The 25,571-nt window shown below is 37.2% G+C and overlaps 1 protein-coding gene across 1 annotated transcript in view; it reads right to left on the reverse strand.

Annotated features, from left to right (window-relative positions):
• Positions 1–287: 287 nt before the first annotated feature.
• The window catches only part of Macrod2 (mono-ADP ribosylhydrolase 2), a 1,899,209-nt gene continuing 1,873,925 nt past the window's right edge, over positions 288–25,571 (reverse strand). Inside the window, exons 17-18 of the mRNA XM_076849439.2 lie at positions 15,905–15,982; positions 288–355 (exon numbers count right to left, since the gene is read on the reverse strand). Of these exons, the coding sequence (XP_076705554.1) occupies positions 288–355; positions 15,905–15,982 (146 nt within the window). The remainder of the gene's footprint in view (positions 356–15,904; positions 15,983–25,571) is intronic.

Consider the following 25,571-nt stretch of genomic DNA (forward strand, 5'->3'; position numbering starts at 1 on the left):
GGGGATAAGATGGAAGAAAATGTTTTTCTCATTTTGTCAAAAGAATAGTTGTTGTGGTTTTTTTTTCTTCATGATTTTAACTATGCTGTGAATTATCTTTTCCCCTAAAGATGGCAAGTTTCTAGAGAATTATAATAAGTTTTTATTCACCTTACACAGTGGAATTTAAATATTTTAAAAGTTTAGTCCAAGTCAAGTGATGGGACTTGGCAAAACTGAGGGAAATCCATGTGTCATTTGCAAACAATTTCTTTTGCCTGGTTAATCCCACCACAGGGGCATCTTACCTATTGGTAATCTTCTTGCTGACTCTCTGTTGGGTCATTTACATTGTCAATCTGACTGTTCATTTCAACTGTAACCAGAAAGGAAAACAAAAAAGTCAAATATTTATTAAACCCAAATCTCTTAAACACAGTTATGGTTTGGATCTAGTGGTAGGGCCCAGTTAGAAGAAGCAAGTCATTGGGGGCATGTTTTGTTCCCGGACACTTGCTCAGCTTCCTGGTTACCATTTTACCTTATCTCAGGCACAAAGCAATGGAACCAGCAAACCTCAGACTGAAACCATTTGCCAAAATAAACCTGTAAGTTTATTTTCTCAAGTATTTTGTCATGGTAACAGAAAGCTAGTACAACATTACTGATTTTCTGTCTTGTACCTTCTTTTTCAGTTTGTTTCTATTCATTCGAGTGTTTGAATCCATTCTTATATATTTTCGTGGGCAGGGAAGGGCATAGAAGCTGAGCTATCATTTCATACTAAATTTTGGTTTGACAATTTGGGTATATATTACCATCCTTATAGAAATAAATTCAAAGGTCTTAATAGATACCTAAGAAAATAAAGAGAAAACAAAGCAAAACAGATCACTAAGATGCAGAAAATTAAGCAGCTCCCTTCAAAATGGCACTGTCAATAGACCTGTTTGGTTTGCCACATTTTCAATTTCAGAATTCAAAACAGACCCTGCAAGCTTGCCAATGGATGCAGCAGCAAACACTATGGAAAAAAAAAAATCTAACCAGATCACACAGCTCTGGAAAAGTATGCTTTCATTTGACTGTGTATTCTATGTAAGCATTTGCATAAAAATAGAGTGTGTAATTACTGCCTTTCTCCTGTAGCTAAAAGCAGTCACTCAGACTTTCCAAGGGTCAGCAGGTTTAATGAGATTGATATTGTTACAGCATCCAAGCACATTCTGTAAGCTGAGAGTGGACAGTGGCCAGATAATCTAGCAGTAGAACTCTACTTAAAACCTCAATAGCAACCCATCTGGGCAACCAAACCACAATCTCTGGTAATTGGCTCAGAATGCACTGGACTTGGTCAGTGATCATCAGCTTCCATATTTTCTGTACCTGCTTTCAACTTGGAACCAACCAGGGAAAGACCTCTGAATTAAAAACCTAAGATGCCCCACTTTAGGTAACAGTTTCCAGATTCCCCATACCAACTACCTCCAAACACAAGTGATAATGACTGACACCCTCACTATAGTAACCTCTGAATAAGTAACTTCCATTTGTTTCTCATTTAGGTGGTGATTTATTTGTACAAAATCAACAACCTAAATCTTTTTCTCAGACATGAAAGCTTGAATAAAATTATGTCAGATGCCGGTTTCACACTCCAAAGATGCTTGAAAGAGCATCTAGGGTCTCTCATTCAACTCTCCCAAGTTATCACCTGCAAACTTTCCTGGGTTTCTAACAATGTGTAAGCTTATTTTCACATGTAAACTGATCAGGTGTGGCAACTTTGTTGGTGTAAAGAAAATCATTCCTGCACTGTTCAGCCTGGTAGACAAGGTCACTGGAAGTCTACCCACCACAGTGTGACAAAGTACAGGATAAAAATAAAAGGGAGCATTTGTTTGCTGTTCTCTCTCCCAGTGGACACTTTTAATGTTACTATGCATGTTAGGTATTTTGGTGACAACAATGAAAAGCTAACAAGAATGAGTTTGAGGAGAAAATGTTTATTTTAGGCTCATGCATGGTTGGCCAACTCCATTGCTCTGGGCCCAAGGTAAGGCATGGCAGAGGACAGCTGCTCCACTTGAGGCAGGCAGGAAGCAGAGCATGCACAAGGAGCCAGCATCAAAATATAGTCTCCAAGGTACACCCCCAGTGACCTACTTCCTCCAGCCATACCCTACTGCCTATAATGACCACCCACTCAGACCATCCAAGTTATTAATCCATCAAATGGCTTAATCCATTTAATTATAATGAGGTTATAATCTTTTCACTTTGGAACATGGCTACATTGGCTATCATGTTCCTAACATGGAAATGTTTTGGGGGATACTTTAAACCACAACACTATAAAAAAGCATTTCATGCTCAAATAAGTAAAAGATATCAGTTTGTATAGAAGAGGTTATAATTAAGGTAGGACTATGTGGGAGACACCTGCAATAAGAAATTTTATTTAAAACTACTTTGGGAAAAATTCAGCCAGTGGTGGCTGAATGACAAAGTAATTTACTTTTCTTTAGCTTAAAAATAAAACAAAACACCTCAAAGCAAGATGGTAACTGAGTAAAATCCTTCAGGATGGATATTCATTCAAACACTAAACTGCCTTCACAGGAACTAAGGAAATCAGATGAGAGATGAGACCACAGTGGCTGCTTTTACTTAAATACAATGAAAAAGGCAAGAAGAGTTGCCTGTGGTACCCTCCCCCAAACCTAAGCATTTTGTCACACCCTGAGCATATAACCTGTCAAGGCCAGCACAATGCTGGGATAGGTAAAGGACTCCCTATTAGACTCCCCAGGTCCTTGAAGGTGGGAGACTCAGTTGCAACCCAGATTTAGCCCCTGCATTGGTAACCAAGAGACTGTCCCTACCATCCATCCCCCAATCTTGGGCAATACAGCTATGACCAAGCCAGTGCTTACAGAGCTCTGATACTTCCATGGCACCAGGTAGAGACCTACACTTCAAAAGGATGGGCTCATTTTGAACTGCATTACTGCCAGGTGTGATGTGGACCCTACCCTAATGCACCTGAGACTCTGCATGTCCTTGAAACAGAATCAAGCACAGCTCAGCTTAGCATTAGCCAGGTAGCCAAAGCACTGAATTCACCATTGCTATGCAGCCTTGCACAGCACAGTGAGATGCAAAATGGCATTTTCTGGGGTGGTACCAGTTAGTAAGGATAAGATGTTACCCTGGGACTTAGTGCTGGACTGTGGTGGTGAAATCTACAAGTGTGCTGGTATACCCAGCCTCTGAAATAGCTCTAGTGCCAAGGGAAGACATATAGCTCCAGTCTATCAGACTTCTATTTACACAATCTGGGGTCACTATGGGATAGGCAGCACAGAGTGTGGGCCTTGAACCTCCCCCGGTGTTGTGCTGGTCTTGGCAGACTATATCCTCAGGGTGTGACACAGCTTGGTGGCCACAGGTGTGATAGAGGGGCTGGGGGCTGGTCTATCCATGGCGATATTTCCCAGAGTTGGGCTGAATCGTGTAGTGCCCCACCACAGGTTGGCAACTATGAAGAAGGCATCTGAGATTACTTTGGCTGGTAAAGCCTTGTGAGGATACATCACTCTTTCTAGATATTCTAGTTTGTTTCTTTAAAGTATACCAACAGTGTATTTGGGACAAACCTGGGCTTGGATTACTCTCTAGTCCTGAAACAGTGACAACACATGAATAGAAAACTCCCATCAAATCTGAAACTGGGTGAGTTGGCAACTACAGGCTCAGAAAAATATCTGATAGAAACAAACCATCCTGATCAGAACTTGAGAAGAGATGAGCACAAACTGAGATTAGGAAGAACATAATAAATACCCAATCCTTTAATGCCTAGACAATGTCTCATGCCAACAAGAATCAAGAACTTTTCAGGAAAGTGTGACCTCACTTAATACTCAAAATAAGGTGTCAGAAACTAACCAGGTAGTAAGCAGTATGGGAGATCTCTTAGAAGTTAAAAAGCTGTTTTAAGGAAACTCATCTCACTACTCCAGCAGTTGAAAGAGATGGAAGCAATTTTTTAAAAAAATTCATGAGCTATAAAAATTAAAAATAGGATAGAAGAAAGTTTGAAGACAGGCTATGTGAAAATACAGTGGGAAGAGAAAAAAAAATGGGTTATTGAAAGAGCAAATACTGGGGGTTCAAGAAAGACTTGAGAATGCCAAAAGAGTAGAAAGTTTATTCAAAATTTAATATTACATTTGCCTTATATACGTCATTGTATTACATAATAATATGTGGATGCTCTTATCACCCCTTCCAGTGATGGACACATCATCTAGACTGAAAATCAACAGTTAAATCACAACCTAGGACAAACGGCCCCAACAGACATCTACAGAACGTTCTGTCCAAGGGCTGCCAAATATACGTTTTTTTTTTCTGAACAGCACATAGAACATTCTCCAAAACAGATATGATAGGCCACAAAACAAGTTCTCATCATATTGAGTGACTGAAAATTTAAAAAAAAAATACATGGAAATCAAACAACTTACAACCAGTGGAACAAGGAAATCAGGAAGGAAATTTTTAAATTTCTTAAATGAAAATGGAGACACAAAATACCCAAACCTGTGGGGCCCAGCAAAAGCAGTACTAAGAGGAAACACTAGATCAGTCCATGGTGTCAAAAAAAGTAGAAATTTCTCAAATAACCATTTGTTCTTATTTTCTCATCCCTCAAGATAAAGCAAATAAAACCCAATATTAGTAGAAAGAAATAATGATCAGAACAGAAATAAATGGAGACCAAAATCAAGAGCTGATTCTTTGAAGAGCAACAAAATAGACAAATTATCAGCTAGACTAAGAAAAGAAAAAGACTCATAAATTCAGACTAAAGGTAGGCCTTACACGTAATACCAGAATAAAAAAAGGAGCATTAGAAATGATGAAATATATGCCAAATTTGATCATGGAAAAATGTGACAGAACCAATAATAAGTAGAGATTGAGTCACTAATAAAAAAAAAAAACAGGGTTCCTATCCAGAAAAGCCCAGGACCAGATGGCTTCACTACTCAATTCTACAAAACATTTAAAGAAGAACTAACACCATTTCTCTTTAAGTTATTCCAAAAAAGAGGAAGTAATTCTTTTAAATACATTCTACGAGAACAGCATTACCCTAATGCCAAAACAGATGAAGATACAACAACAACAATAAAAGAAGAAGAAGAAAAAAAAAACCCCACAGGTCAATATTCTTGAAAAACATAGATGTAAAATCCTCAACAAAATCTAGCAAACTGAAAGCATTAGCACATTAAAAGAGATTTTTCACCCCCATCAAGTGGGACTGAGAGGGAAAGAGGTCCAATATGTGCATATCAAAAAATGTAATACACCATGTCAAAAGAATGAAGGACAAAAACTATAATTTCAATAGATGCAGGAAAGACATTGGATAAAATTCAAAATTCTTTTGTGCTAAAAATACTGAACAAATTATATAGGCAAGGAATATACCTCAACAAAATAATGACCATTTATATTAAGCCAATGGCTAACATTATCTTGAATGGGGAAATGCTGAAAGCTTTCTATGTAAAATCTGGAACAAGACAAGAATATTCACTTCCATCGCTTTCATTCAACATAATTCTGGAAGCCAGAGCAGTCAAGCAAGAGGAAGAAATGAAGGGTATCCAAATTGGAAAAGCCATGAAATTGTCACTGTTTGCAGATGACATGATTAAATAAAACATAAAACTTCAAACACATACCCCAAAGCTATTAGAAGTAACTAAGCAACATTTCAGGATATAAAAATCAACATATAAAAATTAGTAGTATTGCTGTTCACCAGCAGCAAATAATCTGAGATATAAAGCAATCCCATTTATAATAGCTATAGAAATAAAATACCTAGGAACAAATTTAACCAAATAGGTGAAAGATATATACAATGAAAAAAATCTAAAAATATTGATGAAAGTAATTGAAGAGGACACCAAAAAGTAGAAAGACATTCTGTATTCATGGGTTAGAAGAAACAATATTGTTAAAATGTTCATACTACCCCAAGTGGTTTTAAGATTCAATTTAATCACTTGTCAAAATATCAACGATGTTCTTCACAGAATGAGAAACAATTATATGGAGACACTAAAGTCCCCAAATAACTAAATCTATCCTGAGCAAAAGGAACGAAGTAGAAGGTACTATACTACCTGATTTAAAAACACACCACTGCTGGGAGCCACAGCCAATTAATATGATGCATGGCATTTTTGATTGAAAGGTGATGCCAGCTAGCCATTGAGATGATACGATTATGTTAAAAATTACATTCATATGGATACCGGACTCCTGCTGCGGGACTCCTGGAGAGTTCCCATTGGTTGGGAAAGTGCAGTAGGAGGGAATTCCGGGGAGGCGCTTGCGCTAGAGGTCCGGGAAGGAACCGGGAGAACGCCGCGTGGGTGGATAAAAAGGCTTCCCAGGCACGGACGTGTTATTGGCGGTTCTTTCAAATAAAGTTTGTTCCTGTTTGAGTGGCTCGTGATCTTGTGCCCAGCCAGAGACAGCGGCAACTGGTGGCCCTGTACGGGGAGCGCCTGAAGCTTGGAGGTGAGTAAAATTGCTCGCCCCTGAGGGAAGGCGACAGAATGGGTGACCATTTCAAAAAACAATGTGTTCTTCTTTTGATTTATTTTGTTTTTGTTTCAAGCTGCCTATCCCTAGAATTTTCTCAGGCAAACTGGGAAAAATGGTTGGCTCAAGGCTTGAAGTTGTTTGGCCCGGAGAAAGAGAAAATTGATACAACTATTCTTTGCTCCGTTTTTGTTTCATTCTGTTTCGGCTTTGTTTTATGCTACCTTACTGGGTTGCGTTACCTTTATAGTAGATTAGAAACTAGTAAAAAACAAACCGAAAAACTGTTAAGTAAATTGTTAGAGGTCCAAACTGTGGTAGAAAACATGTCAGGTCAAGCAAAAGAGAAGGTCTCTCCAGCTAGTCAGACAGAGGAAAATTTGAAGAAAGAAAGCTTAGAGGAAAAACGACCATCAGTTGGGGAGTTACAACAGGAGGCTGCTACTAACTCCGTTCTATCACCAGAGGGCGTAACAGCTGAGCGGCCCTCAACTCCCGTAGTTGATGCACAAAATCCTAAGGCAAGATCCCAAAGACTAGCATGCCCTGTACTTGAGCAGGCAGGAGGGCAACGAATTCACCGCGCTCTAGATTTCAAAACAGTGAAGCAATTAAAGGAGGCTGTAACAACCTATGGCCCGCAAGCACCCTTCACCATAAGCATGGTCGAATCTATTACCAACTTAGACATGACACCAGCAGATTGGGCTAACATGTGTCGATCTGTGCTAAATGGAGGACAATATTTGTTATGGAAGGTTGCCAATGAGGAATTCTGCATGGAGACAGCTAGGCGAAATACAGCAGCCGGTTACCCTCAAAGAAATCTGGAGATGTTGTTAGGAAAGGGACCTTATGAGGGTCAACGGCAACAAATTGAATATGATCCTGGTGTATACGCACAAATTGCTGCAGATGCAGTTAGGGCATGGAAAACTTTACAGGGGCATGGAGATTTACAAGGACAGTTATCTAAGGTAATACAAGGAACTAACGAACCTTACGCTGAATTTGTAGATAGGCTTATTCAGACAGCTTCTAGAATATTTGGAGATGTAGAACAAGCAATGCCATTTATAAAACAACTGGCTTATGACCAAGCAAATCGTTGCTGCAGAGAGGTCATTAGACCATGGAAACATGAAGATTTAAACACATATATTAAATTATGTAGAGACATTAATGAACAAGGACAAGTCTTAGCAGCAGTACAACAGGCTTTAGATGCCAGGCCAAAAACATGCTACAATTGTGATCAGACAGGACATTTTAAAAGGAATTGCCCCATAGGAGGAGGGTTTAACAAAGCTAGGTATCAAAGGAATAGAATACCAGGTATTTGCCCACGATGCCGTAGAGGGAGACATTGGGCTAATGAATGCCGTTCTCAAACTACCATAGAGGGCACTCCGTTATCAAAAAACGGACAAGGATCAAGTGTTTACCCACGATATCGTGGAGAAAGGCATCAGGCTCCATTGCCAAAAAACGGACTGGAGGGCCCAATGCTCCGGGGCCCAAAACCACAAATATACGGGGCAATGGAGGAACCCAGCAGCACCATCAAGGTAGTGCCCAGGACACATTATCCATTAAATCCCTCATCAGACAAACTAGAGGGAGCGCAGGGCTGGACATCTGCGCCTCCGCAAGAGCAGTACTAACTCCAGAGATGGGAATTCAAATCATTCCCACAGGAGTAAAAGGACCTCTTCCCCAAGGAACGGTAGGCTTATTATTGGGACGCAGTTCTTCCACACTAAAAGGACTTATGATAAGTCCCGGGGTAATTGATCCCGATTATGAAGGTGAAATAAAAATTATAGCTAGTTCTCCAAGAGGCATATCAGTTATCTCACCAGGGGATAGAATAGCACAGTTACTAATAATACCCAGCCTACATGATAAATTTTCCAGTCGTACTGTAGAAAGAGGTACCAGGGGATTGGGCTCCACAGGTGTAGATTGGGCTATGCTGTCTTTAAATTTAGATTCTCGCCCCATGCTAAAACTAAATATTCAAGGACACGACTTTAATGGGCTACTGGACACAGGTGCAGACCTTAGCATCATATCTAGTCAGGAATGGCCAAAACATTGGCCATTACAACAAGCCACTCAAACGCTTCGAGGCCTAGGAGTGGCTACTAATCCCCATAGAAGTGCAATGGTATTAGATTGGAAGGATCCTGAAGGATGTGAGGGAACTATACAGCCATATGTATTGGATCATCTTCCTGTAAATTTATGGGGACGAGATGTCCTAGATCAATTAGGTTTGACGTTAACAAATAACATCAATCCTAATGCGCCCACTACTAGGGCTAGACAAGGTTTTAAAAAAGAAAAAAGATTAGGAAAACAAGGACAAAATATAGCAGCACCAATTCAAATAGATCAAGGAACAGACAGACATGGGTTGGATTTTCAGAAAGGGCCACTGAGACAATAAAAATTACTTGGAAATCAGAAAGACCAGTGTGGGTTCCTCAGTGGCCCCTGACTAAAGAAAAGATACAAGTAGCCCATGATCTGGTTAAACAACAATTAGCGAAAGGACATATACAACCTTCCATATCTCCCCATAATACTCCCATTTTTGTTATTAAAAAGAAATCTGGTAAATGGAGATTATTACAAGATTTAAGAGCCATTAATAATGAGATGGTTATTATGGGACCTGCTCAATCAGGGATTCCCCAATTGTCTGCTTTACCAAAAACCTGGTATGTTTTAGCTATAGATATTAAAGATTGTTTTTTTTCAATTCCTATTCATCCTGAGGATAGTCCACATTTTGCATTTACTATCCCTGCACTAAATCATGAAGGTCCTGATCAGAGATATGAATGGAAAGTACTCCCTCAGGGGATGGCTAATAGTCCAACTATGTGTCAAATTTATGTTAACAAAGCAATCCAACCACTTAGAAATCAAAATCCTGAACTACAAATATTTCACTATATGGATGATATGTTATTGGCACATAAAGATAAAAACACACTGCTAGAATGTTATGCCACACTTACAAATTTATTAAAAGGTTATAATCTAGAGATAGCAATAGATAAAGTACAATTAAATCTTCCAATTAATTATCTAGGAGTTCTGTTATCCTCAACCATGGTCCGTCCACCAAAAATTCAAATACGAGTAGATCAACTCAAATCACTTAATGACTTTCAAAAGTTATTGGGAGACATAAATTGGATAAGGCCTTATCTAGGCATACCAACAGGAGAGCTAGGACCTTTATTTGATATCCTAAAAGGTCCATCAGATCCAAATTCACCCCGCATGTTAACGCCTGAAGCAAGAAAGGCATTAAAAATCATTGAAACATATATGGAAAATATGCACTTGGATAGAATTGATATAAGTTTGCCTTTATTATTTATTGTACTACCAACAAAAAATATTCCTACAGGAGTATTTTGGCAAGAAGGTCCATTATTGTGGATACATTTATCTTATTCTCCTAATACTATTCTTACTAGATATCCTGAGGCTGTAGGACAATTAATACTCAAAGGAATAAAAGCAGCAAAGGGAGTGTTTGGGATTTCTCCCAATAAAATTATTACTCCATATACTATGGATCAAATTGATGAGTTAGCCAATGAGTTAAATACTTGGGCAATAATCATGTGTAAATCTAATGTTTCATTTGATAATCACTTGCCATCTAATCCTTTGTTGTCTTTTTGGTCTAAGCATCCTGTAGTTTTTCCAAAAATGACAAGAAAGACCCCTATCATGAATGCTCCAAATATATTCACTGATGGGTCAAATAATGGTACAGCAGCAGTAGTTACCCCTGATCAAACTTTTACATTTTTAGTACCCAAACAATCAGCTCAAAAGGTAGAGCTTAATGCAGTATTACAAGCTTTTATGATGTTTAAAGATTCCGTATTTAATTTATTTTCTGATAGTCAATATGTAGTTAATGCTATAGTATCCCTTGAAGATGCAGGTAGGATTTCCCCTTCTTCTACTGTTTTCTCTTTGTTTTCCACTATACAAAGTCTAATCTGGGACAGAAAAGATCCATTCTTTATAGGACATATCAGGGCACATACAGGATTGCCTGGAGCCCTTAGTTTGGGCAATGAATTAGCAGATAAATCTACACATGACATACATATTTTCTCCACAATAGAAGAAGCTATAAATTTTCATAAAAGGTTTCATGTCAATGCTAATACTTTACAAAAACGTTTTAAAATAACTAAAGAACAAGCCAGACATATAATAAAACAATGTCAAAATTGTGTGACATTTTTACCACAAGTTAATCTTGGAGTCAATCCTAGAGGACTGATACCTAACCATATTTGGCAGATGGACGTCACACACTTGCCAGAATTTGGAAAATTAAAATATTTGCATGTTACAGTTGATACTTCTTCTGGATTTTTGATGGGCTCCCTTCATGCCGGAGAAAAAACTAAAGATGTTATAGCTCATTGCTTACAAAATTTTGCCACTGTGGGCGTTCCAAAACAGTTAAAAACAGATAACGGTCCCGGTTATGCTTCTACCCCTTTTAAACAATTCTGCTCATCATTTGGCATTACTCACATAACAGGAATTCCATACAATCCACAGGGACAAGGCATAGTTGAAAGAGCTCATCAAACTATTAAAATGTACTTATTAAAACAAAAGGAGGGAATTGGAAAGGGGTATATATCCCCCAAAGATAAACTTAAAATAACCCTCTTTACTCTAAACTTTTTAAATTTGGATTCATCAGGACTTAGTGCTGCGGAAAGGCATATGTATCCAAAAAATGTGCATAAGCCTAAAGTTCTTTGGAAAGATATTCTAACAGGACAATGGAAAGGTCCTGATCCAGTGATTGTCTGGAGTCGGGGCTCTGTCTGTGTGTTTCCACAGGGAGAACAGCAACCGATCTGGATTCCAGAAAGACTAACTAAAACGATTTCTACAGATCAAAAAGAAGATGATTTGACTCAAATCCATAACAGCTGATATCCAGAACTCCAGCTTGGCCATTCTTACATCTGCGACAGTGATTAACCAGAATGCCTTTTTCAATATCTATTTTATTATTGCATTTTTCCATATCATAAGGTTCTATTTTATTTTTGAGCTCATACAGACCTAGGTTGATGTTTTTCTGATCAGTTTTATTTTTTAACTGTGGAGTTTTTAACATTGCAATGGAGATTTCACCTAGGTGAAACTACAAGGCCTTTACTATTGTCTTATGTGTTGTATGTTATATGTGCACACTTCTGTTTTGTGTTATGTGTCTATATGTGCGTATGTCCATAGATCATATATGAGGAGTGCTCATAAAAAAAAAATGGATCCAAGTACTTTTTATTATTCACGTAATTTTAATGGTTTAATTTAAATTGGGTAAACAGCTGTTAAAAATTATTTCAATATGTGTACAAATAAGCAGGTTAACAAATCTGTTTGTTTATTTTCATCTTTCCTTTTCATTATATTTAATAATTCTGTTCAAGATAATGTAAATTGTTCTAAAAAAAAAAAAAAAATGTTTTCTTAGTACCTGTTAAAATGTTACATTTTTTTTCTTTCTCTCTTTAACATCATTGTCAGAATTCCTATTTTTCATCCCAGTGCCGGTGAAGACAAAGATGAAACCAAACTACAACTTCTTCGATAATTATCACAACAAACTGTATAAACTGATACATCAATGATCTTGGGAGGAAATGGACATATTGATAGATTCCTCCACTTTGAACTGCTTACAAAACTTGCCTGGACTATGTATCACTTGTATGCACTGTGATCTATCTGTTGATACAACAAATTATGGTAATGCTGGCGTATCTTTGCTGATGTGTCACCAGTGATGCAATTTTCCCTAGGAGTCGTCAATTGATGTGGTGTTGTGGCATTTCTGTATCCTCCTCCCTTCTACTAGTGATGGTCTAATTTTGGGGGCCAACAGAGGTGAGGCAAAGAACCTCACCCCCCCACTGGCACCAAGGCCAAATCTGGGGGCCAACAGAGGTGAGGCAAAGAACCTCACCCCCCCACTGGTGCATAGGCCTATCCACAAGTATGGCTATATGCTGGACCGGTAGTCAGTGACGGGTATGATCCAATTGCAGTGGTATCAACCTAAGACAGGAGGCTGACGCCTAAAGGTCAGTTTTCCAATGACGGGTAAGAACCATATGTTGAATTGGACAAACCTAACAGGCACGGTCCCTAGCCACATTACTTGTTGCTTTATTAAACAGAAGGGGGGAGATGCTGGGAGCCACAGCCAATTAATATGATACATGGCATTTTTGATTGAAAGGTGATGCCAGCTAGCCATTGAGATGATACGATTATGTTAAAAATTACATTCATATGGATACCGGACTCCTGCTGCGGGACTCCTGGAGAGTTCCCATTGGTTGGGAAAGTGCAGTAGGAGGGAATTCCGGGGAGGCGCTTGCGCTAGAGGTCCGGGAAGGAACCGGGAGAACGCCGCGTGGGTGGATAAAAAGGCTTCCCAGGCACGGACGTGTTATTGGCGGTTCTTTCAAATAAAGTTTGTTCCTGTTTGAGTGGCTCGTGATCTTGTGCCCAGCCAGAGACAGCGGCACACCACAACACAGTTGTAAATCAAAATAGCGTGGTTTGGGCATAAAAACAGACTTGCAGAACAATGAAATAGACTAGAGAGCCCAGAAGTAAGGTATCCACATACCCACAGCCAACTGATTTTTGATAAATGTGCTAAGAAATGCATTGCACAAAAGGACAGTCTTTTTAATAAATGGTGCTGGGGAAATTGGATATCCACATGCAGAAGAAGAAAATCATACCTGTTACTAGCTACACAAATCATTTGAAAATGTAACAGTGTAGAGACAGCCTGCAGACAGGCAAAAATATTTACAAAGTATAGATCTGACAAAGGATTGATATCTACAATATAGAAGGAACTCCAAAAACTCAACAGCAAAACAAAACTGATGAGAAATGGGCACTAGGTATAAATGGACATTTCTCAAAAGAAGACACACATGGCCAACAGATATATGAAAAATGTTCAATATCATTAATAATCAAGAAAATGCAAATAAAAACCACAATGAGATATCACCTCATCCTAGTAAGAATAGATGTTATCTAAAGGATAACAAATTCTGGAGAGGATGTGGAGAAGAGGAAACCCCTGCACAATGTTGGTGGGAATATAAATTAGTATAGCCATTATGAAAACCAGTATGGAAGTTCCTAAAATATTTTAAGATAGAACTACCATATGATCCAGCAATCCCACTACTGGGTATATATTCAAAGGAAATGAAATTTGTATGTTAAAGAGACATCTTTGGGCTGGGGCTATAGCTTAGTGACAGAGTGTTTGCCTAGCTGATATGAGGCACTGGATTCAATCCTCAGCACCACATAAAAATAAACAAAGGCATTCTGTCCATCTATAATGACCCAAAACAATTTTTAAAAAAGAGATATCTGTACTTTCATGTTCATTACAACACTATTCACAATAGCTAAGAAATAGAAGTGTCCATCATCTGATGAAAATGCGATATGTGTACACAACAGGATACTACTCAGCCATAAAAAAGAATGAAACCCTGTCATTTGTGACACCGTGTATAAAATGGAGACCATTACATTAAAGTGAAATAAGCCAGGAACAGAAAGACAAGTTCCACATGATCTCACTCATGTGGAATCTAAAAAAAATTATCTCAGAGGAATTGAGAGTGGAATGGTGGGCCGTAGGGGTGTATCTGGGCTCAGAATCTTTAGATGTGATTGTGGTTTGGATGTGAAGTGTCCCCCCAGTGACACATGTATTGGTCCCCAATATAGCAAAGTTTAGAGGTGAATTTTTTGGAAAGCGATTGAATCATGAAGGTTATTCTCATCAGTGGAATAATCCATCCATAGCTGGATGGAAAAATGTTGATCAATGAATTGTGTTAATTTTCGCTCATTAGAGTGGGTTAAGGAATTCTAGTGTATTGTTGAACAGTAGGGTAACTGCAGATAATGTTTCAGAAAGCTAAAATAATTTGAAAGTTTTTAAAGAAATGATAAACATTTAGGGAGAGAAATACATTTAACATGATTTAAACATTACATAATAACTGTTTTTATGTGTCAGTTAAAATAACTTGGATAGCAAGATATATAAACAGTTTACCACGTGACTAATTTTGTGTTTCCTAAGTTCCGTGGGGCAGTGCAATCAGTTATTAAAATAGATGTTTTTAAATAGTTGTTTTTCTAATGCAAGTAATTTCAAAGGGTATTTAGTGTAGTTGTGTAGGATCAATGAGGATGTTAATATATCTGGGCTCAGAATCTTTAGATGTGATTGTGGTTTGGATGTGAAGTGTCCCCCCAGTGACACATGCATTGGTCCCCAACATAGCAATGTTTAGAGGTGAACTTTTTGGAAAGCGATTGAATCATGAAGGTTATTCTCATCAGTGGAGTAATCCATCCTGCAGAAACTACAGGGAGGTGGGGCATTGTTGGAGGAAGTAGGCTATTAAGGGCATGCCCTTTAGGGACTATATTTTATACAGGTCTTTTTCTTTCACTTTGTTTTCCAGCTGCCATGAGCTGAACAGCATTCCTTCATGATACTCTTCTGCCAGGATGCTCTTCCTCACCTCGGGCCCAAAGCAATGGAACCAGCCAGCCAAGGACTAAAACCTCTGAAACCATGACCAAAATAAATCTCTCCTCCTCGAAGTTGCTCTTCTCAGGTGTTTGTCGCAGGACAAAATACGGATCAACACAGATGCCTTCAAAATCACATGCAAATAAAGGATGGTTTTTGTAAAATTTTAAGGTGCCCTTAAAGAGTCACTGTGTTTTTGGCAAAGAAATCTGTTGTGATATAGTGAGTTTAACAGGGATGGTCCAAGAGCTCATCTGGATAAGCTCAAGGGCTCATCTGGATGCCAAGTGAGGCCTGGGTAACTACAAAGCAAGCACCTTTTACAGAGGTGAGTGATGTTTCCATGAAGGACCAGGCCCAGCCATGGCATTACCCACTGGTGGCCTCAGTATTGCAAGGTATGTTTAAACCAAGTCATATGCTGTTGTAAAACAGTTAGTGGGAAAAAGATAAAAGGGGGCTGCCATTATTTTTTATTATTTTCTAGTAATATATGGCTTTTGGAATGTACTTTGTTCTCACTGAATATGTTGATTCATAGAACAGAGAGCTCCCTTAATCCCAGATCACACAGAAAACATGCCAGATGTATATAATCTGAGCCCAGAAAGCTCAGAAACTTACCATCAGGACCTGTAGTGTTTTCTGTGTCACTGGAGCCTTGACTTTTCACAGACTCTGTAGGTGTGTCCGCGCCTTGAACTGAAAGAGGGGAATAAGATAGTCCCTGATTAATAGAGAACTATACCAGCCTGACTGCCAATTGTTCTGTCACCCTCCATTGCCCTCTTAAATTTAAAAATACTCCTGGGATTCAACTTCTTTTGCAGAGAAGGTTAAAGGAGGAAATAGTGGGTTGAGTTGCTAGAATACTTTAAAGCCATCTTCCAAGTTCTTTTTAATTTGTGAGAGAATCGCAAACATACAGACACACAATTTATTAAATCAGAAATCGGGTAGCATAAAAGAAAAAAATGTGGTTTAACCAGCACAATGTTCAATTTAAATTTAGGATACTCTCTCTGTTTGCATCATTTAACCTTTGATTAGAAAGAAAAACAAAACAAAACAAAGCAAAAGCCTCTTTTGCCTTAGGCCTGCCTGAAAACTGAAGAATTCATTCTCCTGACACTGAAGGGTTTTCATTGTTGTTGTTATTGTTCCAACAAATGAATGACTTACTGCCTCCCTAGGAGACCTTAGCTGTTGCCATTGTGGATTGTGGAGTATCCAGTCAGAAGTTCTGGTCATTCTCTATCAACTTCAAAAGTATGCCATCCATTTACTGGGCCAGAAGCTATAGCTGTTCTTAGAAGTGACAGGATGTGTTTTAATATTATGAGAATTTTTCCATATATTCAAAAGGACAATCATCTCTTACTTTTTAGTTAACAATATCTATTATGTTTTCCTAACTTAAAGAATAAGGATATTGGCAAATACAGATAGAAGTAAAACCCTAGAAAAATAGTCACTTTACATTATTATTATTTTCATACTTCTTTTAAACAGAAGGTAAGATTCATTTTCATTATGTGAATACAAGAGCAGAGATGATGTTAAATGTGGTGTGCTTGCTGGTGAGAATGATGCAAGGATGGGAAAGATCCAGTTTATAACCTTTTCAATCTCTTCATTAAGGAAAATGTGTGCTCTTGGTAATGAGTAACTGGAGCTCACAGTCAAGAGGTTTGACTGAGAAGTGACTGAGCTCCTAGCCCAGGTGGATGGATGGTAGGGAGGACAGAACTTGTGGATGGATGGTAGCTGCACAGTGGGAAAAGACAAAGAAAATAATTTTATATTTGAGGTCTAAAGTCAAAGATGATTTAAATGGAGATGCCCCAATAGACTTTCACATTGAGTGTAAAGGAAATTGTGAAGTAAACATGTAGGTATTGAGAGACATAGAATAGAGTAACATCAACGATATGAGATTACATAAATCAAGAAAATGATAATATGAGAAAGAGAATATAACTCCTAAAGCCCTTGAAGGATTACAAGAAAATAGCTGTCCATGAGTTCTTTCCATTTAGTCCCTGAGGATGAGGTTGGGAAAGGGAAAACAAAACTTAAAACTTCCAGTTGAACTTGTTAACACTATGTCATATCCTTCCTTACACTGCCAATTCTAGAATTGGCATCAACACACCCTTTTACACACAATTACAGAATATACTGATAGATTTCGGCTGTGCTATATCTGACTCAAAATCTAGAAGTAATAAGGGAAAAATGGGAATATTTTATTTCATAAATGTAATAAGTTGGGTTTTTTTTTTTTTTTTGTAGGGTGGGGAAGTAGCAGGGATTTGAACTCAGGGGCACTCGACCATTGAGCCACATCCCCAGTCCTTTTTGTAGAGACAGAGTCTCATTGATTGAGTTGTTCAGCACCTTGCTTTTTTGCTTAGGCTGGCTTTGAACTTGAGATCCTCCTGTCCCAGCCTCCCAAGCCGCTGGGTTTGCAGGCAAGCACCACCGAGCCCGGCCATAATAAGCTTTTGGATGCAAAAATACCACCAGGAATATTTTTTAAGTTACAAATTAAATATTAATATTTGTGTTTTATCAGAGGCAAGGGGTTAATAATAGCAACAATATGAGCTTCTAAAAATAGAAACAAACTAATAGGAAAATGTGTAAGAGGCTTGATAGGCAATTCATAAAAGAAGTAATAATGGCTTGTAAACATGTGAAAAGATGATTCCCTTTGCTAACAGTGAATGAAATGCAAATTAGAATTACAGTGAGAAAGATTTCTGCTTAAGGTTGACTGTCATGTTTCAGAATAACCCTCTTACCGTGAAAAGCTAGAAATGCTGGACAGATTATTAAAAACAATTCTTTTAAGGCACCAGAGAGCCATAAATACAGAACAAACTCAAAGAGGTGCAAAGTGTAGCTGACATTCTACCAATGTCTACAAACTGAAGACAGCTTCCAAATGTTTTTGAGGTTTAGGGGAGGCAAAAATTAAAGTCCAGGGCCCACCAACAAAGAGGTACTCTGGTAAGTAAGAAAACAAAACAAAACAAAAACTTCAAGCCTCAAGTTATGCTTATGGTTTTTCAAACAAAATGTCCTGCATCAATAAAAAAAATACCTGGCATTCCAGAAATACAAGAACAAATCACTGAAAACTGAGAATGAAAAGACAATATATAGACACATATCAGACATTCAGATTTTTAGATACAACTAAAATAAGATGAATGTGTATAAGAAATTGGATGCCAAATTGAAAAATTTTAATAGCAAAGAAGTTTATCAGAGAACTGGGCCCTATTCATGTCAGAAGAAAATTCTAGAACTGAAAAAAATATCATTTAATAGGGGGATTTGATAGTAGGTAGACACAGTTGAAGAGGGGATTAGGAAACTGAAAGATAATGCAAAGTCTAAAATACAGGTAAAAAACAGATATAAGAAATAGGATTTATCCTTTGTGTAATGGGTCAAATGCAGTATTTTAAGAGATAATGACAAAATTAATGGATGATGTAATATCAGACCACTATTTCAAGGTGTTATAACACTAAGCAAAATTAACACAAAACAAATCTCGTTTGGGCAAATCATCATAAAGATTGTTGAAAACCAAAGGTGAAACTCAAATTATCTAGGGAAAATAATCATTAATTTTAAAATAGCAACATAAAGCTTGTAGATAAGTTTGCAACAAAAATAATGGAATTCAGAGACAATACAATGGAATATTTTAAGTACTAAAAGAAATTAAAACTCTATACCTTCCCCCCACCAAAAACAAACAAACAAACAAAAAACTCATCAAATTTGAATTTGAAATAAAGAAAAAAATACTTTAGGAAAAAAGAAAACTTATCAGTAGATTTACACTGAAAGAATAGTTTCCACTACTCAAAAATAAATTCCAGGTAGACTTAAGAACTGATTGTAAATGTAACATAGATAAAGATCTGTACATCATTAAACAAACATTTATTTTCAGGACAAACAAAACACTAACCATTAAGGAAAACTCTGGCAACCTGTAAAAGATTAAAATTAGCAATCTTAAATTCATCAAAATGCAACATAAGAAAGGGCAATGGCCTCTTTCACAGAATACCTAAAAAAAATAAATATAACATAAAAAGAGAGTACCCAATTGAAAATGAGCAAGATACACTTGGATATACAGGCATATTTCTAAAGAGGATATTTTGGTTTTTCACTGGATTTTTTAAAATAACTTCTACCAAATCTCAGAGCATGTTAAAGCCTTCACTTTTTTTTTTTTAACTAGTAAAATAACTATAGATTTTTTGACTCCTTACTTCTATAGGATGCCATCAGAATTAAAACATTTTTACTTTTTATAAGAAATGATTACTATGGAAGGAAAATTAATAAGACTAATTCTATTTAAATATGGATTCCTTGACTCTCTTCTTAGGGTCCTTGTTTTTGATGGGATCAAGAGGAACCTGTGGCTAATTGACTCAGGAAATCCTTCAATCAATGGAGAAACCCCTTTGGCAGCATGGAGAACTTTCTATCAAATAGGCAGGATGCCAGTTTATTACACGATACTCAGTGAAAAGGAAGAATGATAAACACTTTTAAAGGTGAAGAGGAAGGGAAAAGTTAGGAGAAACAGAGAAAAAAAAAATCCAAAAGGCAAATCAGAAAACATTAAATTCTTAAAATGCTTGTCCTATGCCTGTCCTTTTAACTCATTATTTTACAATGGAATGTGTGAGAAATCTAAGGTTTTGCACTGTAATGGAACATAATTAACATGAGATGCAGTGGCAAGTATGAGATCGAAAAAAAAGAGAAGAGCAGAAATCAAAATTGTAGCTCTATCTACTACTGCATTCCTGAAGCAGAGTGAAGCAGTGTCTATTAGGTCCACTTTCAACTCAAGGTCTGTCTGGTAGGTATTTTTTATTTTATATCTTAAGTGTACAATATGTGTATTTGTGCCATGAATATGTGCATTGGTATGCCCTGTAAATTTGCATAGCCATATGTATATGTGCACAAGTGTGGTTGTATATTTGAAAAAAGGGAGAATGAGAGACATTTGTTTTTCTGACATGTATGTGGAACTGGTATTACCCTAACGGGCTACTCTCCTGCTGGGCTATGCAACTGAGTGCCCCAGAGAAATGAGTCCATTTGGCATGGACAACAGAATCTGATCAAAACAAAAAGTGCCTCGACAGCCTATTTATTTCAGTTTGCCTGACCCTCCCCCCATTTTGATTGCTGCTGCTTTGGAACACAAACAATTTCAGGGTTCCTAGCAGGAGATAAAAGACGCTAAAATTGAGCTTGGAACATTTAATACCATTTTCAATTACTTCTCAAACCTTTGATTATAACAACCTTTAGTAGATCAGTGACATTGCAATAAATGAAGCAGGTCTTTACACAAGATGCCAAGATGTATACAAAATGCAGGTAGCCAGATTTTAAAATATGTAAGCACGGAAAGATATCAAAGGATCCTTTAAGATGTTCTGAGATTTGTATTGATGGTAAACTTCATACATCAAATAGAATTGAAAATAATTATTTCTCAGAATGCAGTTGTACTGGTGAAATGATGGGTGTGGTACTCAGGGCCTGTGTTCAGATTTCACAATTACTGTAATTAGTATTATTATTCAGGAAGTTTCACTTCCAACCTGCCACCCTCAGGAAAGTCTACTCCACTGTCCCTTGGTGTTGGGTTTGGCCATGAAATCTGCTTTGGCCAATGAAACATAGCTAACAAACCCACTGAATATGTGTTTAATGGGCTCAGTCCTAACATCGTTCCTTATAGCTATGAAATTACAAGCATGATTTATGCTTGTTTTGTAAATACATAATAAATGTGCTAATCTCTTATTACCTAAAATCATCTACTAATCAATAGCTGATTTGGTCTGAAGCTTTGAGAAATTGAATTAATTAATGTACACAGCTCCATAAACAGTCCAAAGCTCATTGACTTTTAATGGTACACAATGGAAGAATACTATTTTTAGAGCTTAGGACATTTGTCACATACATTTAACTCTCAAGCTCAAACGGAAAAATGCTATTATTCCACATGCATAGATGCCAATTTACACCTTAAGAGACTTTAGTCCTTTTTAATCTATTGATTGTTAGGGAAGATGAGCTCAAATAGACCTTCTTTTACAATATATGCCAAGTTCACTATCTAGGTCTAGAATCCAAGGGCAGCTAAGTGAAAAGAGATCAACAACCAATTTAATGAGGAAGGACAGAGTGTCAATGTGAGCACAGGACTTGGAGAGGGTTTGAATTTCTGTGCTACAGTATGTTATAATGATATAAACTGATCTGATAATCAAGTCACCAACACTATTTAAAATTATCTTGAAAAAGTCATTCTTAAACTATATGGAATCTCAGAAAACATTGCTTTTTAGTATTTCTTAGCTTTCTTACATTCTGTGTGAGGAACAGATAAATATTAAAGTTATAATGTTGCACTTGTTTATTCTGGCTTTGAAAAAAGACCCCTCTCAATTTACTAAAGGTAAATTGGTCTTCCATTAAAAAAAAAATCACATTTCTGATATAAATTTTTAATATGTCTATTTTTCTTTCAGTCTTTATATTTTTTATTAGAAATGGGCTGTAAGTGCCAAAAATGTATTGTTTTTCATTAAAAGTGAACATTTAAATTCTTTAACCATAATCACTCAGAATAAATCAGACACTTTTAACCCACCATCCTGCATTTCAAAGGTCTCTTCTGTCTTTTACCTTTTGACTTGTAGGGTGTCTAGATTCTTCCTCTCCTTCTTTTCTCATCCATCCTGCATCCTTATTCTTTCCCTGCCCCTACCTTGCTCCTCTCTCTTCCCCTCTTCCCTCTTCATTTCTTTGCCAGATTTTGATTAGTTATTATGGAGATCTTCATGTTTTATGAAGATTTAATTAACTTAAATGAATGATAATTTAATGCAATATGGATCAATTTTTTAAAGGCATGCATTTATTTCTAAATACAAATAAAGATAGAAAAAAATCATGAAGCATAATCCTTAAATAAGACTAGTGATATTAAGAAACAAAACACTTATACATAACTTTAAACTTCTCAGAAAAATGCTAATGAAAAGTGACCCTGAACAACTCTCTTCATGTTACATTTTTTTTCCTATAAGCCTTCCAGAAAAAAACACTGCTCACAATCTAATCTTTTCCAGTGGGCTCCTCTTATCTCTTCATTTACATAAAACACTGATCATGTTATATTTTCTGTAGTGTGGCCTTTTCATAATAAATGTAATGTATACACACTTCATTATTTTAAGTATTAATATTAGTACATAGATTATTATATTTTAATAATTTTAATGTGTATTTACAATATATATTTAATGTATATCAGTGATCATTCCACAATAATATATATCACTATATATGATATGCATAGATATGAATATACTATACTTTCTTTGACCAGACCAGTATTGGTAGACAGTATTGGTAGATGTTTCTCCACTGTTTATTTTACAAATGGCTGCAGTGCATATTCTTGTGCTTAAATCTTGGCAAAATTTTGTGAACATTTCCCTTAGATAAACTCTTTATGGATTTCTGATTCTAATATATGTACATCTTTATATTTCATAGATGTTGCAAAATTGCCTTCTGAAAAAGTGAGAGCAATCTGGGACCCAATTAGCAGGGCATGAAAATGTTTTCTCCATAGTCTCCTAGCATTAAATATCCTCAAACATTCCAGGGAGGAAAATGGATAAGTTCTTCCTGTTCTGATTAGTATTACATTATGAGTGAGGATACTTTTCTTTCCTCTTTCTCTGGTTCTCTGTTTTTGGTTTTACTAATTTTTCTTTTCAGTTGTTTATTTTGTTTCCTTATTAACTTTTAAGTATTCTTCATACATTAAGAAAATTAAATTTCTTTGTACAATATGTTGCAAATATTTTCTCCTGGATTGTCATTTGTCTGTACTTTCTTTAAGATTTTAATTTTTTTAAATCAATATTAAATATTTCAGGTTTTTAAAATGGGATGCCAACACAACTGGACAATTTATTACTTATCAGAGTTGTGTTTTGGGGTGAGATTTCTGTATGACAATTGGAAAATGGTTGGCCCATTAGATCATCAATTCAGCAAATTTTAACCTTTTTTCTTGGGTTACGTTTTCTTTCATTTTTGTCTTTTACATGCTTATTTACTTGCTTCCTTCCTGCATTCTCTCTGTTATGGCTTAAATGTGTGTGTGTGTGGTTTTTTTTTTTTGGGGGGGGAGGGGGGTGTGGGTGATGAGCATGGCATGTACATCCTACTTCTGACCAGTATCTGTAGTCCTCTAGGAGCTGCCTACAGGAAGCATTTTCTTTTGGAAGTTTTCTTGGGGAGGATTAAAGCAGCCCAAGCATCTACTTATGTGATCTGTGTTGAATTTCTCAAGTGTGGAACATATCTCACAATCACCCAGGTTCACCCCACTTTGCACTATTGCCTGTCATCTTGCAGGGGAGCTCTTTGGGGGTTTGATTTTTTTTTTTTTTCCAATTCAATATAAGACTCAAACTTTTCAAGAGAAAGACTTAGTCTGGGAAATTTTCTATTCTCTTTTGCTTTTATCTTTCATCTTTTCAAACTGAAAAGTGACCAACTCTGCAGACTCCAGGGGGAAGGCGTTAGGGGAGAAGTTCCTTCATGGAAGGAGGGATCTGGGGGCACCTCTTCCCTCTGCTTCATGCTCACACTAAGGTCTTGCTTTACGTATTTTCTCTTGTTTTCTTTTTGATGAAATTTCTGGTTTTGTGTGTATTTGAAGTTTTTGTTAAAGACAGTTAGTTCTAGGCATTTGTTATTGGTCTGCCTCTCCGTTTCCATTTTCTTCCCAGTAGGAGATACTGAAATGGAGAATTAGAGCCAGGTTTTCCTGTCTCTCTGGGGAAAGGAGGAATAAAAGGTGTTCATGGCTGAATTTATGCTCTTGTGGAAATTCCCCTGGGCTGCTTCTACTAGTTGAGGAAGTAAGTGGTAACTTATTCAGGATTATTTCTGAGCCTGCAAAGATAGGAAATGGGTTGGGACAATACGAGGTTCATTCCTTTTTCATTTCTGGAAATTCCTTTCCTTTGCTGGTTACCAGCCCTTTCTTTTGTTTGATAACTGTACTTTTGTTGATGTTTTCTTTTGGCCTCTCTGTCTTCATGTTGTTATTTTTGGAGGCGAGTGAGGTTTTGAAATGTGACACCACCTTAAGCCCAGTATCAGTTGTACATTCTTGATTCTGGTCATTGCTAAGGATGTCACACATACCTGGCCTTTGCCAGCAATTGGTTTCAAGAATATCCTCGCCCCCCCATCCCCTGCCCTGCCAAACAAAACAAAACAAAATAAAACTGGAGATTAAACCAGGGGTATTCTATCACTGAGCTACTTCCCTAGCCCTTCTTAACAGGTCTTGCTAAATTGCTAAGACTAGCCTTGAACTTGTGATCCTGCCTCAGCCTCCCATGTCAAGAGTATTTTTGAATGGATTTTATAGATTGAATGTTTGTTCCCTGTCCCCACATTCATATGTTGAAGCCCCAACCCCTAATGTTATGATACTTAAGGCCGTTATGAAAATGAAATTAAATGGGACCAAATGGATGGGACCCTAACAAGGCATTTTCTCTCTCTCTCTCTCTCTCTCTCTCTCTCTCTCTCTCTCTCTCTCGACCAAGTAAGAAAGCAAACTGCCTATGAAACACAGAGTAGGCCCCTAACAGAAAGCAAATCAACTAGCACTTTGATCTTGGATTTCCAACCTCCAGAACTGAGAAACCAATTCTTGTTATTTAAGCTAGTCAATCTATAGTATTAATCATGGTAACCCAAGCAAACTGATACACTTCATTTACACTTAGTCCATGGTCTTTGGGACAAAAGTACAATGAAATTTTAAACCATTTGTTATTCGGCCATTTTGTCTCCAAAAGTCCCAATTCTAAAGCTGCTACTTGACCCCTGTACCTCTGTCATTTGGACAAACACTGTAGACTTCTGTGACTCCCTTTGCCCTATCAGATAATGAATGATTAAGCTGACATACTTGTGGAAAATCTGTGTGTTTCTACAAAAGACCCTTTCCAGGGCAGCACACCCCTTCATGTATCAATCGGGAATATTCTACCCTAATCAAAACCCAAAGCTCCCCTTAGAAGATGAAAGGCAGGATGGCAGTGGGGGGTGGGCACGAGACCCCAATATGAATACATTCTTTAATCAGACGACGTGCTTTCCTCTGGTCCCTTTTCAG

This window comes from Callospermophilus lateralis, chromosome 3 (genome assembly GCF_048772815.1).
Source record: "Callospermophilus lateralis isolate mCalLat2 chromosome 3, mCalLat2.hap1, whole genome shotgun sequence".
Lineage (NCBI taxonomy): Eukaryota > Metazoa > Chordata > Mammalia > Rodentia > Sciuridae > Callospermophilus > Callospermophilus lateralis.